Here is a 21,280-nt window from a genome sequence, read left to right on the forward strand (position 1 = left end):
TATATGATATATGATACGTTTTCTTGATTTAAAAGTCATATCCCTATTATCTTGCAGTGTAGTGAAAGCGGCTTTATCTCAGTGCTACATCATACTGAATGCCAATATCTCAGATACACATGAAAACATGAATTGGCCCAGGGAATAGATAGAACATCGCTCAGAGATGCACAAAACAATATAACATTCAAAATAGGTGAATCTTTACTTTAAGTAACCTTCTGTCTGATGTAACCATACCAAACATAACATACTGTATCATACTCATTTGAGTTTCCCGGATTTACTTTTACTATGTTACGTCTAGCCTATGAGACCAGACTAAATCTTCCTCACACTAGAATTATTAGACTACCGAGTGTGAACAAACAGTGATGTTTTATAAATCCATTGTGCCTGTGCGACGTGCGTACTGTAAACAGGGTTGTGTAGCCTACCTAAACACAACGTGTTGATGTGTTTGACCTTACTGTTATGGCGAATTACTCTTTCTGCCTTACTTTCTACAATGTGCTAGATTCTCAACGTTGCACTTTGAAATATAATGTATTTCACGTAAGATAAACAGTTAAATTTTCAACCATTTTTTTTTTTATCTGCAATGTTATGGCAGTGGAACTTCGTATAAGCGTAATATAATTTACTCCCGACCTTCCCTGCCGGAAAGGGCGTGCACGAGGTTATCCCAGTTTGAGAGCTCGAGAACAGAATTAACGGAACACTGTGCTGACGGGGATTTGCTCGCCGAACAGGTGGAACATTTGGCAAAGATATACGAAATTGAAACCACACAGCACCATTCCGAAGATTGGATTTTAAAACACGGAGCAGCGTCGTTAGCCGGTAGATTGAGCCCCCGCACTTTCTTGTAAGTCGCGAAGTTGAGTCCCCTAGACCCAGCCCGTTAGCTAGCTAATTTTGTCAGCCAATGCAAGGCAAGGGGTTTGGTCGCAAAGCAAATAGGTTATTTGCTTATTTAAACCATCTTGGTTGGTTTACACTTTAAATTATATGATGTATGCTTGTTGGGCGTGTCCTTTAATCAATGTTTGCTGTCATTTGTTTGAATACAGAAAATTGTGTTAGCTAGCTAATGATATTTAGCTAGGTTAGCTCAACTCCAAGGTGGCTTCGACTATTCCATTTATCTGACTCCATTGCCAATTCATTAACTATTGATTGATATTGTTGAGCTGAGTCTTAAATGCTAATAATAGGTGAATGCCAAATTCATGTCTGCATCATAAAAACAACCGTTATGTTAGCACACTAAGTTAACGTTTGTCCTCTCTAGTCTTGTTTTTCGAAGACAATCAAATGGATCCAGTGTGATGCTAAACAGATTTCTTGCTTGTTTTGCAGCATGTATTGATGCATTTTCTGGATTGTATTTTACAGCTCAAACCCCTCGGGACATACAGTAACTGGAGGATAGCTGTTTATTGAAGATTTGTTGGAGAGAGAATTTTCCTCCCAGCAAGCCATTGTGCAATGATGGAAAATGCCATGTTTTAGGACGAACCCTTAAAGCTAGCTGGCTGACCAGGCAGCTAGCAGCACATATCAAGGATTCTGGATGATTCTTCCACAAGAGTCCATTGGGCATCATTATTATCATCCGGAGAGCGCCTCTAATTTATCACCGAGACAGACGCAATGTCTGTCCGTCTGACAGTGGACACAATGGGCGACGCCAGTCTGAACGACTCGAACGTGAAGGTCGCAGTCCGTGTTCGTCCTATGAACAGGAGAGGTAAGTAACATTAGCTGGGTTATCGCTAAATTGATGACACGAAGCTTGACACTCGGCTCAGTTGCTGTGAAAAGGGTCTAATCGATAACCTTTTAGTGAATCAAAGCCCTGACCCTTGCCTGCCATGGGTCCCTCCCTGGGGCAGTGTCTGTAGTAAACGCATTATCTATGTTTTCATGAACATACAGTACCAAGTTTGGACACATCTACTCATTCCAGGGTTTTTCTTTTATTTCTTTACTATTTTCTACATTGTAGACATCAGCGCTATGAAATATAACATGGAATCATGTAGTAACCAAAAAAGTGTTAAACAAATCAAAATAGATTTGAGATTCTTCAGAGTAGCCACCCTTTGCCTTGATGACAGCTTTGCACACTATTGTTATTCTCTCAACCAGCTACATGAGGTAGTCACCTGGAATGCTTTTCAATTAACAGGTGTGCCTTGTTAATTTGTGGAATTTCTTTCCTTAATGCATTTGAGCCAATCAGTTGTGTTGTGACAAGGTAGGGTTGGTATACAGAAGATAACCCTATTTGATAAAAGTCCAAGGTCATATTATGGCATGAACAGCTCAAATAAGCAAAGAGACACAACAGTCCATCATTACTTTAAGACATGAAGGTCAGTCAATACGGAAAATGTCAAGAACTTTGAACGTTTCTTCAAGTGCAGTCGGAAAAACCATCAAGCGCTATGATGAAACTGGCTCTCATGAGGACCACCCAGAGTTAAAAAGGAAGACCCAGAGTTACCTCGGCTGCAGAGGATAAGTTCATTAGAGTTCCCAGCCTCAGAAATTGCAGCACAAATAAATGCTTCAGAGATTAGTTATTTTTATTTCACCTTTATTTAACGAGGTAGGCTAGTTGAGAACAAGTTCTCATTTACAACTGCGACCTGGCCAAGATAAAGCAAAGCAGTTTGACACATACAACAACACAGAGTTACACATGGAATAAACAAACATACAGTAGAAAAAGTCTACATACAGTGTGTGCAAATGAGGTAAGATCAGGGAGGTAAGGCAATAAATTGGCCATGGTGGCGAAGTAATTACAATATAGCAATTAAACACTGGAGTGATAGATGTGCAGAAGATGAATATGCAAGTAGAGATACTGGGCCGCAAAGGAGCAAGATCAATAAATACAGTATGGGGATGAGGTAGTTGGATGGGCTGTTTACAGATTGGTTATGTACAGGTGCAGGGATCTGTGAGCTGCTCTGACAGCTGGTGCTTAAAGCTAGTGAGGGAGATATGAGTCTCCAGCTTCAGTGATTTTTGCAGRTCGTTCCAGTRYTTGGCAGCAMAGAACTGGAAGGAAAGGRGGCCAAAGGAYMAATTGGCTTTGGGGGTGACCAGTGAGATATACCTGCTGGAGCGCGTGCTACGGGTGGGTGCTGCTATGGTGACCAGTGAGCTGAGATAAGGCGGGGCTTTACCTAGCAAAGTAACAGACACATCTTAACATCAACTGTTCAGAGGATGTGTGAATCAGGCCTTCATGGTTGAATTACTGCACAGAAACCACTACTAAAAGACACCAATAAGAAGACTTGCTTGGGCCAAGAAACACGAACAATGGACATTAGACCGTTGGAAATCTGTCCTTTGTTCTGATGAGTCCAAATTTGAGATGTTTGGTTCTCCGCATGTGTGGTTCCCACCGTGAAGCATGGAGAAGGTGTGGGGGTGATTTACTGGTGACACTGTCAGTGATTTATTTAGAATTCAAAGCACCCTTAACCAGCATTGCTACCACAGCATTTAGCAGCAATATGCCATCCCATCTGGTTTGGGCTTAGTGGGACTATAATTTGTTTTTCAACAGGACAATGACCCAACACACCTCCAGGCTGAGTGATGGAGTGCTGCATCAGATGACCTGGCCTCCACAATCACCTGACCTCAACCGAATTGAGATGGTTTGGGATGAGTTGGATCTCAGAGTGGAGGAAAAGCAGCCTACAAGTGCTCAGCATGTGTGGGAACTGCTTCAAGACTATAGGAAAAGCATTCCAGGTGAAGCTGGTTGAGAGAATGGCAAGAGTGTGCTAAGCTGTCATCAAGGCAATGGGTGGCTACTTTGAAGAATCTCAAGTCTAAAATATATTTGGATTTGTTTACACTTTTTTTTTTTGGTTAGTACATGATTCCATATGTGTTATTCATAGTTTTGATGGCTTCATTATTATTCTACAATGTAGAAATGAGCAAAACTAAAGAAAAGCCCTGAATGAGTAGGTGTCCAAACTTTTGACTGATACTGTATATTAGAGATGTCTAGAGATTACTTTTGCTTGATGATTTCAACAGCCAACAACATCCATTGGCATTTTGCTTGATCAGGCCAGACTATTGGGTGGGATAGCATGGATTTGAAAATATTCCTGACCTATAATACACAAACGATCTGCCTATTCAAGAAGTTATGGATTTAGTGTTAAACGGTGTGATCGGCCTGAACAACTGTAGTCTCCCTTTCATAACATAAGCCGCAGTAATGAGTGACATGCCTCCCGTTAATGAATCTTTGCGCACACTCAAATGATTCGGTAAATTATAATGCTGGCTATGAATGCCGCTTGGAGAGAAGAAAGGATATTTTAGCCGTGTGCCCCCAGTCGAATTTAGCCATGGGAGAACATGTCTGGATGTACGAGAGTCTACTGAGGTGGAAAATACTGAGTCTAGCTACAATGTAGCGGGCCATGTCACGTGTTAGAAATCAGTCACCAGACATGGAATTTTACCAGCGCTCTTTCTCGTGTATCCTCCAATCATGCAATGAAACAAGCCCAGGGCAGTATCCATTTGACACTGTTATATCCCGCACTACACCTATCCTTGTCCATTTTGATTAGTAGCCTACTGTCTGCGAATTTAATTGGATTCCCACCAAAACAGACCCTAGACTGAAGCTTCTCCTTTGAAGATGCACTGTAATACAATTGTTAATAACCCCAAATCAGAACACAACTTACATTTCTGCTTCACACTGTTGATGTAACTGTACATTTGATTTCTAAGTTACTGACATCTCAAATGTATTATGGCAAGGGCTCATTGATCTTGGGATCTAAGTGTATCAGACTTAGTGCCGAGTGATTTAGTGTATATATTTTTTTTTAAGGTTGTTTCTGTTAGATTTTTACAATTATATATATTTTTTTCAGTTTTCGATAATTTAAAACATGAAATCTATTATGAAATAAAAGTAGTGAACATTCAATTGCCAAAACATAGAAAATATTCCATTGATGTCAATAGAAAAATGGAAAATTAATATGAGATAAAATATTTAAGTTGTGTATATTACTTAGTTTTTTTTATTTGATTACTTTATTATTTTTCATTCCTTAAAGTCATCATCGCATCTCTGCTCAGGCAGTAGTAGCCAGACAGCCATAAAACGTTATCTTTGTGCTCCCCATACTGTACTGTTTTAAGTCATCCTATTTAGCTAGGCTAGCCTTTAGAGCTGCAGAGCTGTCTGACAATCGTTTTACTAGTTCTTTAAAGTAGATAAGGCATACTTTCACGAACTGTCTCAATCATTCACTCTTGTTGTGTTGTGTACATTCCTTTCTCATGCGGTCTGTGTGTGTCTAACTTAGCAGTTGTAAAAGTGTATCCATCTATACGAGCCGGAAAGAACAGGCTCAATGGATTGTCATTGTAGTCATTTACCACATATCTGCGCTGAACTAGGTTCAATATTTGCTTAATGAAAACTACAAACTCCCTTCAGCCCAGCGTCCCACATAGTTCTTGACTTGATTCCTCTCAAGAATGATTTGATTTCCTTCTAGAGAAACGGCACATTGGGCTCACAAAAAAAACGACATGGAATTCAAGTAATTCATCCGACATCGTCAATTAGTTATTTTTTTTAGGATATAAAACAACTAACGTTTCGGTTAATCGCTCAGCACTATTCAGACTCTGAGCTGTTCTGGCTGTGCTGGACAAAGGCAGGAAGGGAGTCAGTCTGAAAGGACTATTTGCTAGCGTTGCATAACTGACCATGTTCTCATGGCCGTAGAGGAGTTACTGGTGGGAGGCCAGGTCTTCGAAGAACGACCCCATCGGCTCCAGCCCAGTCACATCATATACACTGCCTTTCCATTTCCACATTGATGTCATGCCTATTGTACCACCAACTGAGCCCGGTGCTGTTTCACTTACCGCACGGAAGAAAGCTAATTTGCCAATGGAAAATGAGCTGGTACTGGAAAGAATCTGATGAAAGACGAGAGAATACTAGGATATTACCGTCACTTCTCCGTTGCATTTCACTTAAGATGTATATATCTTTCCTCTGTTCATTTCCTTTGAGAAAAAGCAGATCTAATGCTATTACCGAAAGTCACAGAATAGTCAACTGGTCAGAACATTAGCAGGTGTATAACCACACACTGATCTGTACTACCAGTCTGGTATGTGAGGCTGCTGGAGCTTACTCACACACACCAGGCGAAGTGGTTGATCCATATCAGTGGCAGTGAAAACTGTGTAATGGCGCTCAAACCCGTGTGATGATGACACACACACACACACACACACACACACACACACACACACACACACACACACAGTGTGCCCAATAAAGACGCTCAGTGACTCGGTTCAGGGAAACACGGGGCTGTGACACTGGCAAGGCACTCAAGATCACGTCTTGTTATTTGGGATTGGACTGGAGCCTAAGTCCTTGGATTCCTTCACAGTACCAGCACTGACTCTTAAAACCAATTTGACCCCAACAAGTATACACGCTCTTTACCTTTTTGCTTCGGTGGTTACTGGTCACCAATGCATGAGGGGGAAGGATGGATGGATGGAGGGAGGAAGGGAAGAGGGAGGAAGCCCGTGCTTCCTCTGAGGGAGAAGGGTTGCAGCCAGCCGGAGTTACTCACCCGAAGGTCCCTCCCACCCCCTCTGTGCCCCAGCCTCCATAGGGTAGTGCTACCTCTCCATGCAACTCCCCTATGCAAAAAAACCCTCTATGCAATTTGCATTGACATGGCCATGGATCATGGATCTTTCCTCTGGACACACTTATCGTTTCATGGATGTGTTTGAAATTGAATGTGTGTGGTTGTTTACATAGCCAAGTAGTGAATGTTTGGTTTGTGTGAGTTTGTCTTGTCTACTGGCCTCTTTGTTTGTGTGCATTCCTGTCGATGCTAAAAATGTGAGGAATTGTGAATATTGGACCCCAAGGGTCAAGCGCAAACACAGGGTTTTGAAAATAATTAACTGGTTGTTTGGTTAATAATAATAATAATAATAACAACGTCTATAAGAATGCAGTCGGTGAGGAATAATGTTCTAGACACAGTACAGTAAGTGCAGAGGAAATCTAGGCTAAATCATAATACCGTTGAAGTGTTTTGTTCGCTAGGACAATTTTGAAATGAGCAAACTGACAGTGTGGAAAGGGGACGAGCCCACATTTAGGCCAGCAGTACAGATGGAGAGCCCAATAATTAATGCTGCTATTATTAGGCTTCCATATGGCAGCGCTGGGCTGCACTAGCTACAATGTGCTAACTAACAGGGCAGCCAAAAATAATGGCACACCCATTGTGCCCACAGAGCAGTTTTGGAATTCAGCAAATTATATTTAATGGGTTTTCTCCAGTTTCGATAAAGTAACATTTTACATGGTCATTCATCAGACATGTTTACAGTGAATGTGACTCACAAGTGACAATGCAATATAGGCCTGCTACATTATCTGTTAGTAGCCTTTGTGTGACCCTTGCAGGAATTGAACCCACAACCTTGTGTTTTTTGCCATAGTCAGCAGTATGACCAATCTACTAAGTAGTACTGAGCCATTTGGACCAGCATTGCTTGGCCATTTCTCTCTTTCTTGTATTGGCCAAACCTGAGTTGTGTGAGTGATAACACTTGGCCTCAGAGACAAAAGCTAAGTCATGGTTTGGAACCAGAGGGTCAGGGTCAAAGTGTGATTGAGTCAGTGTCCCAAGTCATGTGATGAGGGCATTTGTGTGAGGAGGACTAATGGTTTTAGACACTTTGTTCTACAGTTATCAATTGAGTTACAGCTCACCTCCAAGATAAAAGGCAACAAGCCTGGGCCGATGCCTACCCAGTACCCACCAATCACTGAACAAAAGTTTATTTTTCTTGGCAGAACCCTATGTTATACATTGCCTATATGTGCATCTCTCTGTCTTCACACTACTTAAATGCTTTCAAAGTTGACGATGACCCTGTTGATGTAATGTGACTGCATTAAACTCTGTCTTGGCCTGGGGCAAGTAAAACAGTGTACAGGTACTCTCCTTTCTAGTCCCATGAATATGTACCTACCCTGCACCTGGACGTTGTTCTGAACCTTTTCTATTTCATCTCTCCCTCTCACAGAAAAGGACCTGAACACAAAATGTATTGTGGATATGGAAGGCAACCAGACCATCCTTCACCCAGGTGGTGGAAACCTGGGCAAGGGAGACTCCAGGTTGGTGTGTGTTTTTGTGTGTGCCCATGGGAATCAGTTTCAGCTGTTGAACGAGTTTGAGTCCAGTAAAGGGATTTGGAGAATGTCGCATGACTGTGTTTGCGTGTCGACAGTCTGTGTCACCTGCTGAGTGAACAATGATTTGGGGAGGGGGGGGGGGGGTCTATGTTTGTTTGTGTGGAGAGAGTGTGTGTCTCTGTATGTCGGTAGACAGCCCAGGCTGCCTGCTGCTCCTCTCCTCATCCTTCCGTGTGTTGGAGCATAACTCTCCTCCGACTGACTTCCTCTCTTTATCTCAACCCTTCCGTTGCCCCGACAATGCAGGGGGAGGTCACGGCGGGGTCAACGCCTTGCGATCATGGAACCCCATTACATTTGGAGAAGCTAGGGAGTGAGGAAAAAGAAAAGAAAGAAAAAAGCATGTTTGCTTTAGCATCTGTCGGCAGTAAAGATCCCCGGCTGACTTTTATGGGGGTAAACAAGGGAAGCGCTATCATTTCTCTCTTTCTCTGCCTCTTTTCTTCATTTCCCTTTATTTTCCTTCGGATGACAATGGTGTGAGCGTTGGTGGGTGGACCAGGTTTTAAACTTGGAGGAGAAAGATGGAGCTGGCTGCTGCCCTCACACTGCAGACACTTTAATGGTGGAGCTGGGTTCGTGTTGTGGGACCTGCTGCTGGGATGAAGAGATGAATGGAGTAGAGGCTCTCCTCGCTCACTCCCATAGAGCCTCTACAGACTCCCAGGGCCCCAGATGCCTCCAATGGCACGAGTTCACATGACTGCCCAGTGTTTTACCTAGTTTATCTTTGGTGGTGGGTGGGCGGGGGGGGCTCGGAATCCAGACAACATAATTTATTTTTTATATATATATATTTTTTGTACCCCTCTTTCTCCCCAATTTCGTGGTTTCCAATTGTCTCATCGCCTCAACTCCCGTACGGACTCGGGAGAGGCGAAGGTCAAGAGCCGTGGGTCCTCCGAAACACAACCCAACCAAGCCGCACTGCTTCTTGACACAATGCCCACTTAACCCAGCCGCACCAATGTGTCGGAGGAAACACTGTACACCTGGCGACCATGTCAGCCAGATCTTAACCCTTTGAAAAACAATTAAACGGAATTTGGGGAAAAACAAAACAGGTATTTTATAGGGCCTATAATATCCATCCACTCCCCTGTCTTTTTCCTGCGTGCCAGCGTGTGGAGGGCGGGACTGTGTTGCCTGTCTGACTGATCTCTCTATCTATCGAATGTGTGTGGGACTAGTGGGACGTTGAACTGCTAATGTTTTGTCTCTGCTCCCGTGTCTTGTTAAAGTTTAATGGAAGATTTCGGTTTGTTCTCCCTATGTGTTGTTTCCTCTAGCGATAGTTAGAATCAGGGATAGCCCTCTGTCGTGTCGATGCATGTTGGACCTTCTATGTTGGCTGATCTGATGTATCATGATTCATGAGTGGAAAATGATCATGTCAGATAGGGCCTGTCTAATGAATGTTCAATAGGCCTACAGTACATTGACACTCCCTGAATGTCCCTGGCTGGGACTGACTGTGCTCCACCTCCATTGAGACAAACTGGCCACGCTCAGACTGTACAAGGACTGCCTATCTAGCACTACCTTCAATAGATGAAGACCACCATACATGCACACTGGCCACACACACACACACACACACACACACACACACACACACACACACACACACACACACACTAGTGCTGTGACGGTCATGGAATTTTGGATGACTGTAATTGGCCAGCCAAATGACTGAGGTCTCTGTAATAACCATTTTGAAAAGCCCCCCCAAAATTATTCAAATATATACAGTGCATTCGGAAAGTAGTCAGACCCCTTTTTCCACATTTTGTTACGTTACAGCTTTATTCTAAAATGTGTTAATTAGTTTTTTCCTCATCAATCTAAACATAATACCCCATAACCTGACAGAGAGAACCTTCCCAAAGGACAACTATCTCTGCAGCACTCCACCAATCAGGGCTTTATGATAGTGGCCAGAAGGAAGCCATTCGTCAGTAAATAGCACATGACAGCCCGCTTCATCTTTGCTAAAAGGGACCTAAAGACTCTTAGAGCATGAGAAACAAGATTCTCTGGTCTGATGAAACCAAGATTGAACTCTTTGGCCTGAATGCCAAGCGGCACATCTGGAGGAAACCTGGCACCATCCCTACGGTGAAGCATGGTGGTGGTGGTAGCATCATGCTGTGGGGATGTTTTTCAGCGGCAGGGACTAGGAGACTAGTCAGGATTCAGGGAAAGATGAACGGAGCAAACTACAGTGAGATCATTGGTTAAAACCTGCTCCAGAGCGCTCAGGACCTCTGACTGGGGCGAAGGTTCACCTTCCAGAAGGACAATGACCCTAAGCACACAACCAAGACAATGCAGGAGTGGCTTTGGGACAAGTCTCTGAATGTCCTTGAGTGGCCCAGCCAGACCCTGGACTTGAACCCGATCATACATCTCTGGAGAGACCTGAAAATAGCTGTGCAGCGACGCTCCCCATCCAACCTGACAGCACTTGAGAAGATCTGCAGAGAGGAATGGGAGAAACTCCCCAAATAAAGGTGTGCCAAGGTTGTAGCGTCATACTCAAGGCTGTAATCCCTGCCAAAGGTGCTTCAACAAAGTACTGAGTAAAGGGTCTGAGTACTTATGTGAATGTAATTTCTGTGTTTTTATTTTGAGCAAATCTGCAAAAATTTATAAAAATCTGTTTTTTGCTTTGTCATTATGGGGTGTTGTGTGTAGATTTGAGGGGGTGGGGACAATTTTATCCATTTTAGAATAAGGCTGTAAAGTAACAATGTGGAAAAGTCAAGGGGTCTGAATACTTTCTGAATGCACTGTGTGTGTATGTGTATATACACTACCGTTCAAAAATTTGGGGTCACTTAGAAATGTCCTTGTTTTTGAAAGAAAAGCACTTTTTTTTGTTCATTTTTAAAATCATATAAAATTAATCAGAAATACAGTGTTGACATTGTTAATGTTGTACATGACTATTGTAGCTGGAAACGGCTAATTTAAAAACATAATTTAAAAAAAATGGAATATCTATTAATCTAATATCATTATCAGCAAACTTTGTTCCAATGGCACGTTGTTAGCTAATCCAAGTTCGTCATTTAAAAGGCTAATTGATCATTAGAAAACCCTTTTGCCATTATGTTAGCACAGCTGAAAACTGTTGTCCTGATTAAAGAAGCAATAAAACTGGCCTTTAGACTAGTTGACGTGCCATTGGAACACAGGAGTGATGGTTGCTGATAATGGGCCTCTGTACACCTATGTAGATATTCCATAAAAATTCAGCTGTTTCCAGCTACAATAGTCATTTACAACATTAACAATGTCAACACTGTATTTCTGATCAATTTGATGTTATTTTAATGGACAAAAAATGTGCTTTTCTTTCAAAAACAAGGACATTTCTAAGTGACCCCAAACGTGTGTGTGTGTGTGTTTTCTATGCATATTTTATATTTTCCTCCACTCCTGCCGGTATGTGCTGCCATAGAAATAGAATGAATAGAACGTCAATGATTGCATAATGGTGTGCATAGTGTACCTATAGGGGCAAAGCAGTAAAAGCAGGAAGTAAAACCACAATGTGTACCCATCAATATGTGCTGTGATTAGTTGATTCAACTCACCTGATTTAAAAAAAAATATATATTTTTGTTTTGTTTGCGCTTTGTCTGAGAAAAGCGCTTTACAAATTAAATGAGTTATTACAAAAAGTACATTCCAATGCATCAGTCACATCAGTTAACTAATTTGAATGAACGTTCTACATTACCATGGAAATTATTACATCACAATACCAGGCAGCCATTGTGAGTGTACCCATGAGTTTACAACTCAAATTGCCACAGTTAGAGGTTCCAAGCCCATTCTATTCATTGTTTGCTATGACACCTTGTTTGTTTCAGCAAGAGGCAACCAAATTTCATGACGTTGTTAACCCTTTGATGCGTACAAGGACACATTTGTGATCATTGTTGGGTGGTCCCTGCAGCGTATGATCACAAATGTGATTGGAACAGTAGCAACAGAACATATGATGCAACAAACGCATCTAAACATCATTGTTGTCTGAACTTTATTCCACAATTTCACCTTTTATTGTAAAAGATAAATGCGATCTTCATCATCCAAACAACACGGAACACATCCACAGCTAAACTCAATCCATAAACCAGTCTAAATAACAGGTTGCGCTGACAAAAACTAAACATAAGTTAGCGACATTGATTTGTTTACAATGTACCACATCTCTGGTGAGAAATCACATTTTATTGGTCACATACACGTGTTTAGCAGATGTTATTGCGGGTGTAGCGAAATGCTTGTGCTTCTAGTTCCGACAATGCAGCAATATCTAATGAGTAATATCAAACAATTTCACAACATATACCCAATACACACATCTAAGTGAGGAATGGAATTAAGAATATATAAATATATGGACGAGCAATGTCAGAGTGGCGTAGACAAAATACAATGGAATAGTATAGAATACAGTATATACATATGAGATGAGTAATGCCAGATATGTAAACATTATTACATTTACATTATTAAAGTGGCCAATGATTTCAAGTCTGTGCATATAGGCAGCAGCCTCTGTGATAGCAATGGCTATTTAACAGTCTGATGGCCTTGAGATAGAAGCTGTTTTTCAGGGTCTCTCAGTCCCAGCTTTGATGCACCTGTACTGACCTCGCCTTCTGGATCATAGCGGGGGGAACAGGCAGTGGCTCCGGTGGTTGTTGTCCTTGATGATCTTTTTGGCCTTCCTGTGACATCTGGTGCTGTAGGTCAAATCAAATAAATCAAACTTTATTTGTCACATGCGCTGAATACAACAAGTGTAGAGTTTACCGTGAAATGCTTACTTACAAGCCCTTAACCAACAGTGCAGTTCAAGAAGAAAATATTTACCAAGTAGACTGAAATAAAAAGTAACACAATAAGAATAACAATAACGAGGCTATATACAGGGGGCACCGGTACTGAGTCAGTGTGCGGGTGTACAGGCTAGTTGAGGTAATCTGTACATGTAGGTGGGGGTGAAGTGACTATGAATAGATAACAAACAAATAGCGAGTAGCAGCAGTGTAAAAAAGTGAGGGGGGGGGGTCAGTGTAAATTGTCCTGTGGCACTTTTATGAATTGTTGAACAGTCTTACGGCTTGGGGTTGGAAGCTGTTGAGGAGCCTTTTGGTCCTAGACTTGGCGCTCCGGTAACGCTTAAACAGTCTATAACTTGGGTGACTGGAGTCTCTGACAATTTTATGGGCTTTCCTCTGACACCGCCTATTATATAGGTCCTGGATGTAGTGGGCCGTTCGCACTACCCTCTGTAGCACCCTGTGCTTGCGAGCGGTGCAGTTGCCGTACCAGGCGGTGATACAGCCTGACGGGATGCTCTCAATTGTGCATCCTGTAAAAGTTTGAGGGTTTTCGGTGACAAGCCAAATTTCTTTAGCCTCCTGAGGTTGAAGAGGCGCTGTTGCACCACACTCCCAGAGCCTTCACCACCTCCCTGTAGGCTGTCTCGTTGTTGTTGGTAATCAAGCCTACTACTGTTGTGAAGTCTGCAAACTTGATGATTGAGTTGGAGGCGTGCTTGGCCACGCAGTCATGGGTGAACAGGGAGTACAGGAGGGGGCTGAGTGTTGAGGATCAGTGAAGTGGAGGTGTTTCCTATCTTCACCACCTGGGGGCAGTCCATCAGGAAGTCCAGTAATCAATTGCACAGGGCGGGGTTCAGACCCAGGGAAATTATGAGCTTGGAAGGTACTATGGTGTTGAATGCTGAGCTGCAGTCGATGAACAGCATTCTTACACAGGTATTCCTCTTGTCCAGAATGGATAGGGCAGTGTGATAGTGATTGCATCATCTGTGGACCTATTGGGTTGGTACGCAAATTGAAGTGGGTCGAGGGTGGCAGGTAAGGTAGAGGTCATAGGATCCTTAACTAGTCTCTCAAAGCACTTCATGATGACAGAGGTGAGTGCTACAGGGCGATGGTCATTTAGTTCAGTTACCTTTGCATTCTTGGGTACAGGAACAATGGTGGCCATCTTGAAGCATGTGGGGACAGCAGACTGGGATAGGGAGAGATTGAATATGTCCGTAAACACACCAGCCAGCTGGTCTGCGCATACTCTGAGGACGCAGCTAGGGTTGCCGTCTGGGCCAGCAGCCTTGCGAGGGTTAACACGTTTAAATGTGTTACTCACGTCTGCCACGGAGAAGGAGAGCCCACAGTCCTTGGTAGCGGGCCGCGTTGTTGGCACTGTGTTATCCTCAGAGGGCAAAGAAGGTATTTAGCTTGTCCGGAAGCAAGATGTCGGTGTCCGGGACCTGGCTAGTTTTCCTGTTGTAGTCCGTAGTTGTCTGTAGACCTTGCCACATAAGTCTCGTGTCTGAGCCGTTGAATCAACTTTGTCTTTATACTGACGTTTTGCCTGTTTGATTGGCTTGCGGAGGGAATGACTACTCTGTTTGTATTCTGCCGTATTCCTAGTCACCTTGCCATGTTTAAATGCGGTGGTTCTCACTTTCAGTTTTGTGCGAATGCTGACAACTATCCACGGTTTCTGGTTAGGGTAGGTTTTAATAGTCACAGTGGGTACAACATCTCCTATACACTTCCTGATAAAGGCAGTTACCGTTTCAGTATATTCGTCAATATTATTCCCGGAAGCTACCTGGAACATATCCAATCCGCGTGATCAAAACAATCTTGCATGGATTCCGATTGGTCAGACCAGCGTTAAATAATCCTTAGCACAGGTACTTCCTGTATGAGTTTCTGCCTATAGGAAGTGAGGAGCAAAATGGAGTCATGGTCAGATTTGCTGAAAGGAGGGCAGGGGAGGGCCTTGTATGCATCCCGGAAGTTGTAGTAACAGTGGTCTAGTGTTTTACAGCGCGAGTCGATATGCTGATAGAATTTAGCCATCCTTTTCTTAACATTTGCTTAAAATCTCCAGCTACAATAAATGCAACCTCCAGGATATATGGTTTCCAGTTTGCATAAAGTCCAGTGAAGTTCCTTGAGGGCTGTCGTGGTATTGGCTTGAGGGGGGATATACATGGCTGTGACTATAATCAAGAGAATGCTCTTGGGAGATAACACAGTCGGCATTTGATTTGAGGTATTCTAGGTTGGGTGAAAAAACATACAGGAACTCAAGTCCTTTTATCACAATTACACCAGGAGTTGTAAATTATGAAACATACACCCCCGCCCTTCTTCCCGGAGAGATGTTTATTCCTGTCGGCGCGACGAACTGAGAATCCAGATGGCTGGACTGACTCCGACAGTATATCCTGAGAGAGCCATGTTTCCATGAAACAAGAGTATGTTACAATCCCTGATGTCTCTCTGGAAAGAAACACTTGCCCTGATCTCGTTAACTTTGTTATCCAGGGACTGAACACTATCGAGTAATATACTCGGAAGCGGTGGGTGGTGTGCCCGCCTCGGACTAGAAGACCACTCTGATTCCCTCTTTTCCGCCGGCGTTGTTTTGGGTTGGCCTCTGGAATCAGTTCAATTGCCCTGGGTGGTGCGAACAAAGGATCCGCTTCGGGAAAGTATTTTTCCTGGTCGTAGTACTGGTGAGTTACCGCCACTCTGATATCCAATAGTTCTTCCCGGCTGTATGTAATAACACAATGTTCTGGGCTAACAATGTTAAGAAATAAAATAAAACAAAAAAAATACTGCAAAGTTTCCAAAGAACTAGAAGCGAGGCAGCCCTCTGTCGGCGCCATCTTAAATGTAATATTGTTTAGAAAAGAGATGCGTGTCAGCTAAGCAAACAGCAGCTGAATTCTTTGATGGCAGCCATGTTTGTTTGTTTGTTTGACTTGGCGAAAACTCCCTTATCCCAGAATGCCATTCACTATAAGACGCAAGTAATCAAAGTCAAAGATGGCTGCGCCAATATGAACTTAGCCACTTTTCAGCATATTACAAATCTTCTTCAATGTACTTTTTAGTATATACAAGAACAGGAGCACAAGACTTGACAAGTCATTTACTGTTTTTGACAAATCACAAAGCAAATAAAATGTTATCGCCTTACAGATCATCACACCAAATACAAACCTACTGCCAAGCCTAACCTTAGCGTGAAAGCTAGGCATGGATGAAACCGTTTGTGGAGGGGTTCATTTCATTTGTGGGAGGTTTTCAAGTCCATGTGGGGTAGAAATGGGGGAAGGTATCGTGGGGGGATATGATATAGGAAATATTACTATGATGGGGGATTAATGAATAAATGGGGCGCAAACACAGAAGTTAATACGCTAAATAAAAATAAATCCCTTGGAAAGGGGAATCTGAGCTGGCAAAAAATACTGGGAACTGGGAAATCTCCGACTTCAGTGCGTTCGAGCTCCGACTGGGAAAAGTAATTTTGAACGGTCATCCAACTTGGAATTCCAACTCGGGAACTCGGGCCTCTTTCTAGAGCGCCGACTTTCCAACCTGAAGATCACTGACGTCATGATTTGACCTAGTATTTTTCAGAGTTCACAGTTGTCTTGAAAGCACCATAAGTGCTTGAACTATACCTTGTTATAACATCTTTTGTCTGACATGACAACCAAAAAGCATTGTAGGACCAACAAACATGGCGCTACACATAGCCGGCAAATAGCTTTGCATTAGCTCATCATAATCAGTACAACCTTCAAAAAAGTATTTTACGCACGCGTCTATTACAATCAATTTGGGAGAAAAAGGGGTAAAAAGTACAAACATAAATGGTCTGCAACAGTGAAATGGTCTACTTATGTGAAACAGCCTATAGATAATTAGCAGGCAGTGTGCCTTGGTTTGAAGGCGGCGCGGGTTAACTGTCCTGTTGCGTAACAATCACATTTTAGAACAGTGAGTGCATTCTGACATTACGTGCATAAAAAAAACTCACGCTGGGGCAACCGTTAGAGATATTTGGAACTCACACGTGAAAATGGTTGAGAGTCCATGTTATGGCATAAACTGTTTATGACGATTATTTTATTTTCATGATGGTCTTCATCCATAGCCGTCGGTTATACGATAATTGTGCCAGCACTAACACACAGCAGCGAGGCCAGAGGACCTCTGATGGGAGGGTGACTGTTGATCCAATATGGCCGACCAGCTGCACACCGTGTCATAAATGACTCAGTGACAGTCAGGCTGCTGACGACGTGCTGGCACCACTGCTCTAGACTCATCTCTCCCTTTCTGTTCTGATAACAAGATTGGCTGGCTGTCTATTGTTGAACACCTGTCTGGGTGGATGGCTGGCTGGCTGGCTCACTCATATCCTGCCGGCATTGGAGTTTGCATTGTGTGTGTAGTTTGCATAGTGACGTAAGGTATTATTTGCGTAAGTGTCAGAGTTCAATGTTTACTCGTTCAGTCAGACCTTGGCTCAAACTCTTAAGATGTCATTCTTCTTATTATATTGACAAGTTGTTTATTGCACATGGGACTAACGTAGCTCTGCATGGAAAAATATCCAGAAGTATTTTTGGTGTTTTATTAGGATCCCTATTAGCTGTTGTGAAAGCAGCAGCTACTCTTCCTGGGGTCCAAACAAAACATGAAACATGACATAATACAGGACATTCCAAATCAAATCAAAGTTTATTTGTCACGTGCGCCGAATAGACCTTACAGTGAAATGCTTACTTACAGGCTCCAACCAATAGTGCAAAAAAGGTATTAGGTGAACAATGGGTAAGTAAAGAAATAAAACAACAGTAAAAAGACAGGCTATAGAGAGGCTATAAAAGTAGCGAGGCTACATACAGACACCGGTTAGTCAGGCTGATTGAGGTAGTATGTAGATGTGGTTAAAGTAACTATGCATATATGATGAACAGAGAGTAGCAATAGCGTAAAAGAGGGTGTGGCGGGACACAATGCAGATAGCCCGGTTAGCCAATGTGCGGGAGCACTGGTTGTTTGGCCCAATTGAGGTAGTATGTACATGAATGTATAGTTAAAGTGACTATGCATATATGATAAACAGAGAGTAGCAGCAGCTTAAAAAGAGGGGTTGGGGGGGCACACAATGCAAATAGTCCTGGTAACCATTTGGTTACCTGTTCAGAAGTCTTATGGCTTGGGGGTAAAAACTGTTGAGAAGCCTTTTTGTCCTAGACTTGGCACTCTGGTACCGCTTGCCATGCGGTACCAATTATGACTGGGGTGGCTGGGGTCTTTGACAGTTTTTAGGGTCTTCCTCTGACACCGCCTGGTGTAGAGGTCCTGGATGGCAGAAAGCTTAGCCCCAGTGATGTACTGGGCCGTACGCACTACCCTCTGTAGTGCCTTGCAGTCAGAGGCCGAGCAATTGCCGTACCAGGCAGTGATGCAACCAGTCAGGATGCTCTCGATGTTGCAGCTGTAGAACCTTTTGAGGATCTCAGGACCCAAGCCAAATCTTTTTAGTTTCCTGAGGGGGAATAGGCTTTGTCATGCCCTCTTCACGACTGTCTTGGTGTGTTTGGACCATTCTAGTTTGTTGTTGATGTGGACACCAAGGAACTTGAAGCTCTCAACCTGCTCCACTACAGCCCTGTCGATGAGAATTGGGGTGATGCTCGGTCCTCCTTTTCCTGTAGTCCACAATCATCTCCTTAGTCTTGGTTACATTGAGGGATAGGTTGTTATTCTGGCACCACCCGGCTAGGTCTCTGACCTCCTCCCTATAGGCTGTCTCGTTGTTGTCGGTGATCAGGCCTACCACTGTTGTGTTGTCTGCAAACTTAATGATGGTGTTGGAGTCGTGCCTGGCCATGCAGTCGTGGGTGAACAGGGAGTACAGGAGGGGACTGAGCACGCACCCTGAGGGGCTCCAGTGTTGAGGATCAGCGTGGCAGATGTGTTGCTACCTACCCTCTCCACCTGGGGGCGGCCCATCAGGAAGTCCAGGATCCAGTTGCAGAGGGAGGTGTTTAGTCCCAGGATCCTTAGCTTAGTGATGAGCTTTGAGGGTACTATGGTGTTGAACGCTGAGCTGTAGTCAATGAATAGCATTCTCACATAAGTGTTCCTTTTGTCCAGGTGGGAAAGGGCAGTGTGAAGTGCAATAGAGATTGCATCATCTGTGGATCTGTTTGGGCGGTATGCAAATTAATATACAAGGACAGAACTAATCAATTTTAAAAAAGGCTTACATATCAATACACAGTCAAGGTCAAATAGGGGAGAGGCGTTGTGCCGTGAGGTGTTGCTTTATCTGTTATCTGGCCTCATTGTGTTAGCCAACACAATGATGTCCCCGTATGGAGGCGTTGTTCACATAAGTCCTCTTTCTAATTGTATGTAGTCGGATTAATCTAAAAGCACAATTTTTGGAAATTATTGTAAACACAAACTCGCTTGCCCTCTCCTAAGTGGGTGAGCTTTAAAGTTGATGATCTCCTCAAAGGCCTAGTCCATTGACCCATGACCCCTGACCGCTGCTTGTTATTTACAGTAGTATTATGATCAGCCACCCAAGACAGGCGGGCCCCACTCTGTTGTTTGTCACGCATATTCATTCATTTAGAATGTGTCTGCTCTGCTGTAGGTGTGGGATTACTATTTAGGTCAATAGTACAGTACAGTCCCCTCAGCCCCCCTCCTGACTTCAGTCCCCATATAGCCCTCCTTAACCCTTCTCCCCGGTCCTCCATCCTTATCCCTATCTGATGCTTCCTCACCCTGCCCCCTGCCCTATCCTTTCTTTACCCCTCCCCAGTTAGACCGCTGCGCCACTCGGGAGCCTAAGGCACTGCATAGAGGCGTCACTAGAGGCGTCACTACAGACCCTGGTTCAATTCCAGGCTGTATCACAACCGGACATGATTGGGAGTCCCGTAGGTCGGCGCACAATTGGCCCAGCGTCGCCCGGGTTAGGGTTTGGCAGGGGTAGGCCGTCATTGTAAATAAGAATTTGTTCTTAACTGGCTTGCCTAGTTAAATAAAGGAGAATTTAAAAATACCCAATCCTCCTCCCCACTCCCTAGTGCTCCTCACCCTCCCCAGCCGTGTCCCCCCTAACCCTTACCTCTAGTAGGCTGTAGCACAGGCTAAACCTCGTCCCTCTCCATACTCACAGCACAGAAGGGGGAGCGAGCGGCCAGCGATGCGCATCCACGCGTAAACTCATTTTTTAAACGACGCTGATCGCAACAGAGAGAACCAGAGAACGAAAGAGAGAAGAGAGCAGTGTGCGCCGGGTCTCCTGACTGCCTCGCATTCTCCTCTCATTGGCCGGCATGCTGCGTCACGTGACACGGTGTGTGACTGGGGTGTGGGACAGTGACACTCGCAGCCCTCTGGGGTGCCAACCCCCCTCCCCCCCCAAACTTAGCGCTGGTTCCCAGCCCCTGATTTGCTGTGACATGTGTCAGTGTGCAGGATGTCAACTTCTCAGCGAGCTGGTTATGGCTGTGGGGAGGGAGGGTTCTATTCTCTGGCCTGTACCATGCAGAGTGGTTCAACACTCGTTGAGCTCTTGGAAGAAATTGGGCAAGAAAGACTCATAGTAGCAACGCATTGGGGAGGGTTGGTTAGATCGAGCTGTGCTGTGGTTTTTTACTGACTCACTGCACTATACAGTGTTTCACTGAACTCTTGGAAGAAATTGGGCGAGTGGAAATGCTGGGCTTGGCTGTGGGTTTTCTCTCACCTATGTGCACACGTGGCGTGTGTGTGTGTAAAATGAGGGTATACATGGTAACGGGACACGTATTCATACCGAACCGTTCGGTACGGGGACCTCGGTTCGGCTCCGCACTGTGAACCCGAATGAATGAAGATATAAATAGATATGTTAGTGTTGTTGTTGATGAGTAATCGTATGTTTTCATTGAAGAAAATACAAAGTCTTCTTGATTGTGCTCTCATAAGCCATTATATGACTCTTGATCATATATGGAATCAGGAATAGCAACACTGTGTTTTCTTTAATAAACAAAAATGAACTACAGTA

The 21,280-nt window shown here is 43.7% G+C and overlaps 1 protein-coding gene across 1 annotated transcript in view; it reads left to right on the forward strand.

Annotated features, from left to right (window-relative positions):
* Positions 1-679: 679 nt before the first annotated feature.
* Positions 680-21,280, forward strand: part of kif13ba (kinesin family member 13Ba) — a 94,639-nt gene continuing 74,038 nt past the window's right edge. Inside the window, exons 1-3 of the mRNA XM_023986335.2 lie at positions 680-868; positions 1,399-1,753; positions 8,158-8,251. Coding sequence (XP_023842103.1) covers positions 1,657-1,753; positions 8,158-8,251 — 191 coding nt within the window. The 5' untranslated portion in view covers positions 680-868; positions 1,399-1,656. The remainder of the gene's footprint in view (positions 869-1,398; positions 1,754-8,157; positions 8,252-21,280) is intronic.

This window comes from Salvelinus sp. IW2-2015, linkage group LG4q.2 (genome assembly GCF_002910315.2).
Source record: "Salvelinus sp. IW2-2015 linkage group LG4q.2, ASM291031v2, whole genome shotgun sequence".
Lineage (NCBI taxonomy): Eukaryota > Metazoa > Chordata > Actinopteri > Salmoniformes > Salmonidae > Salvelinus > Salvelinus sp. IW2-2015.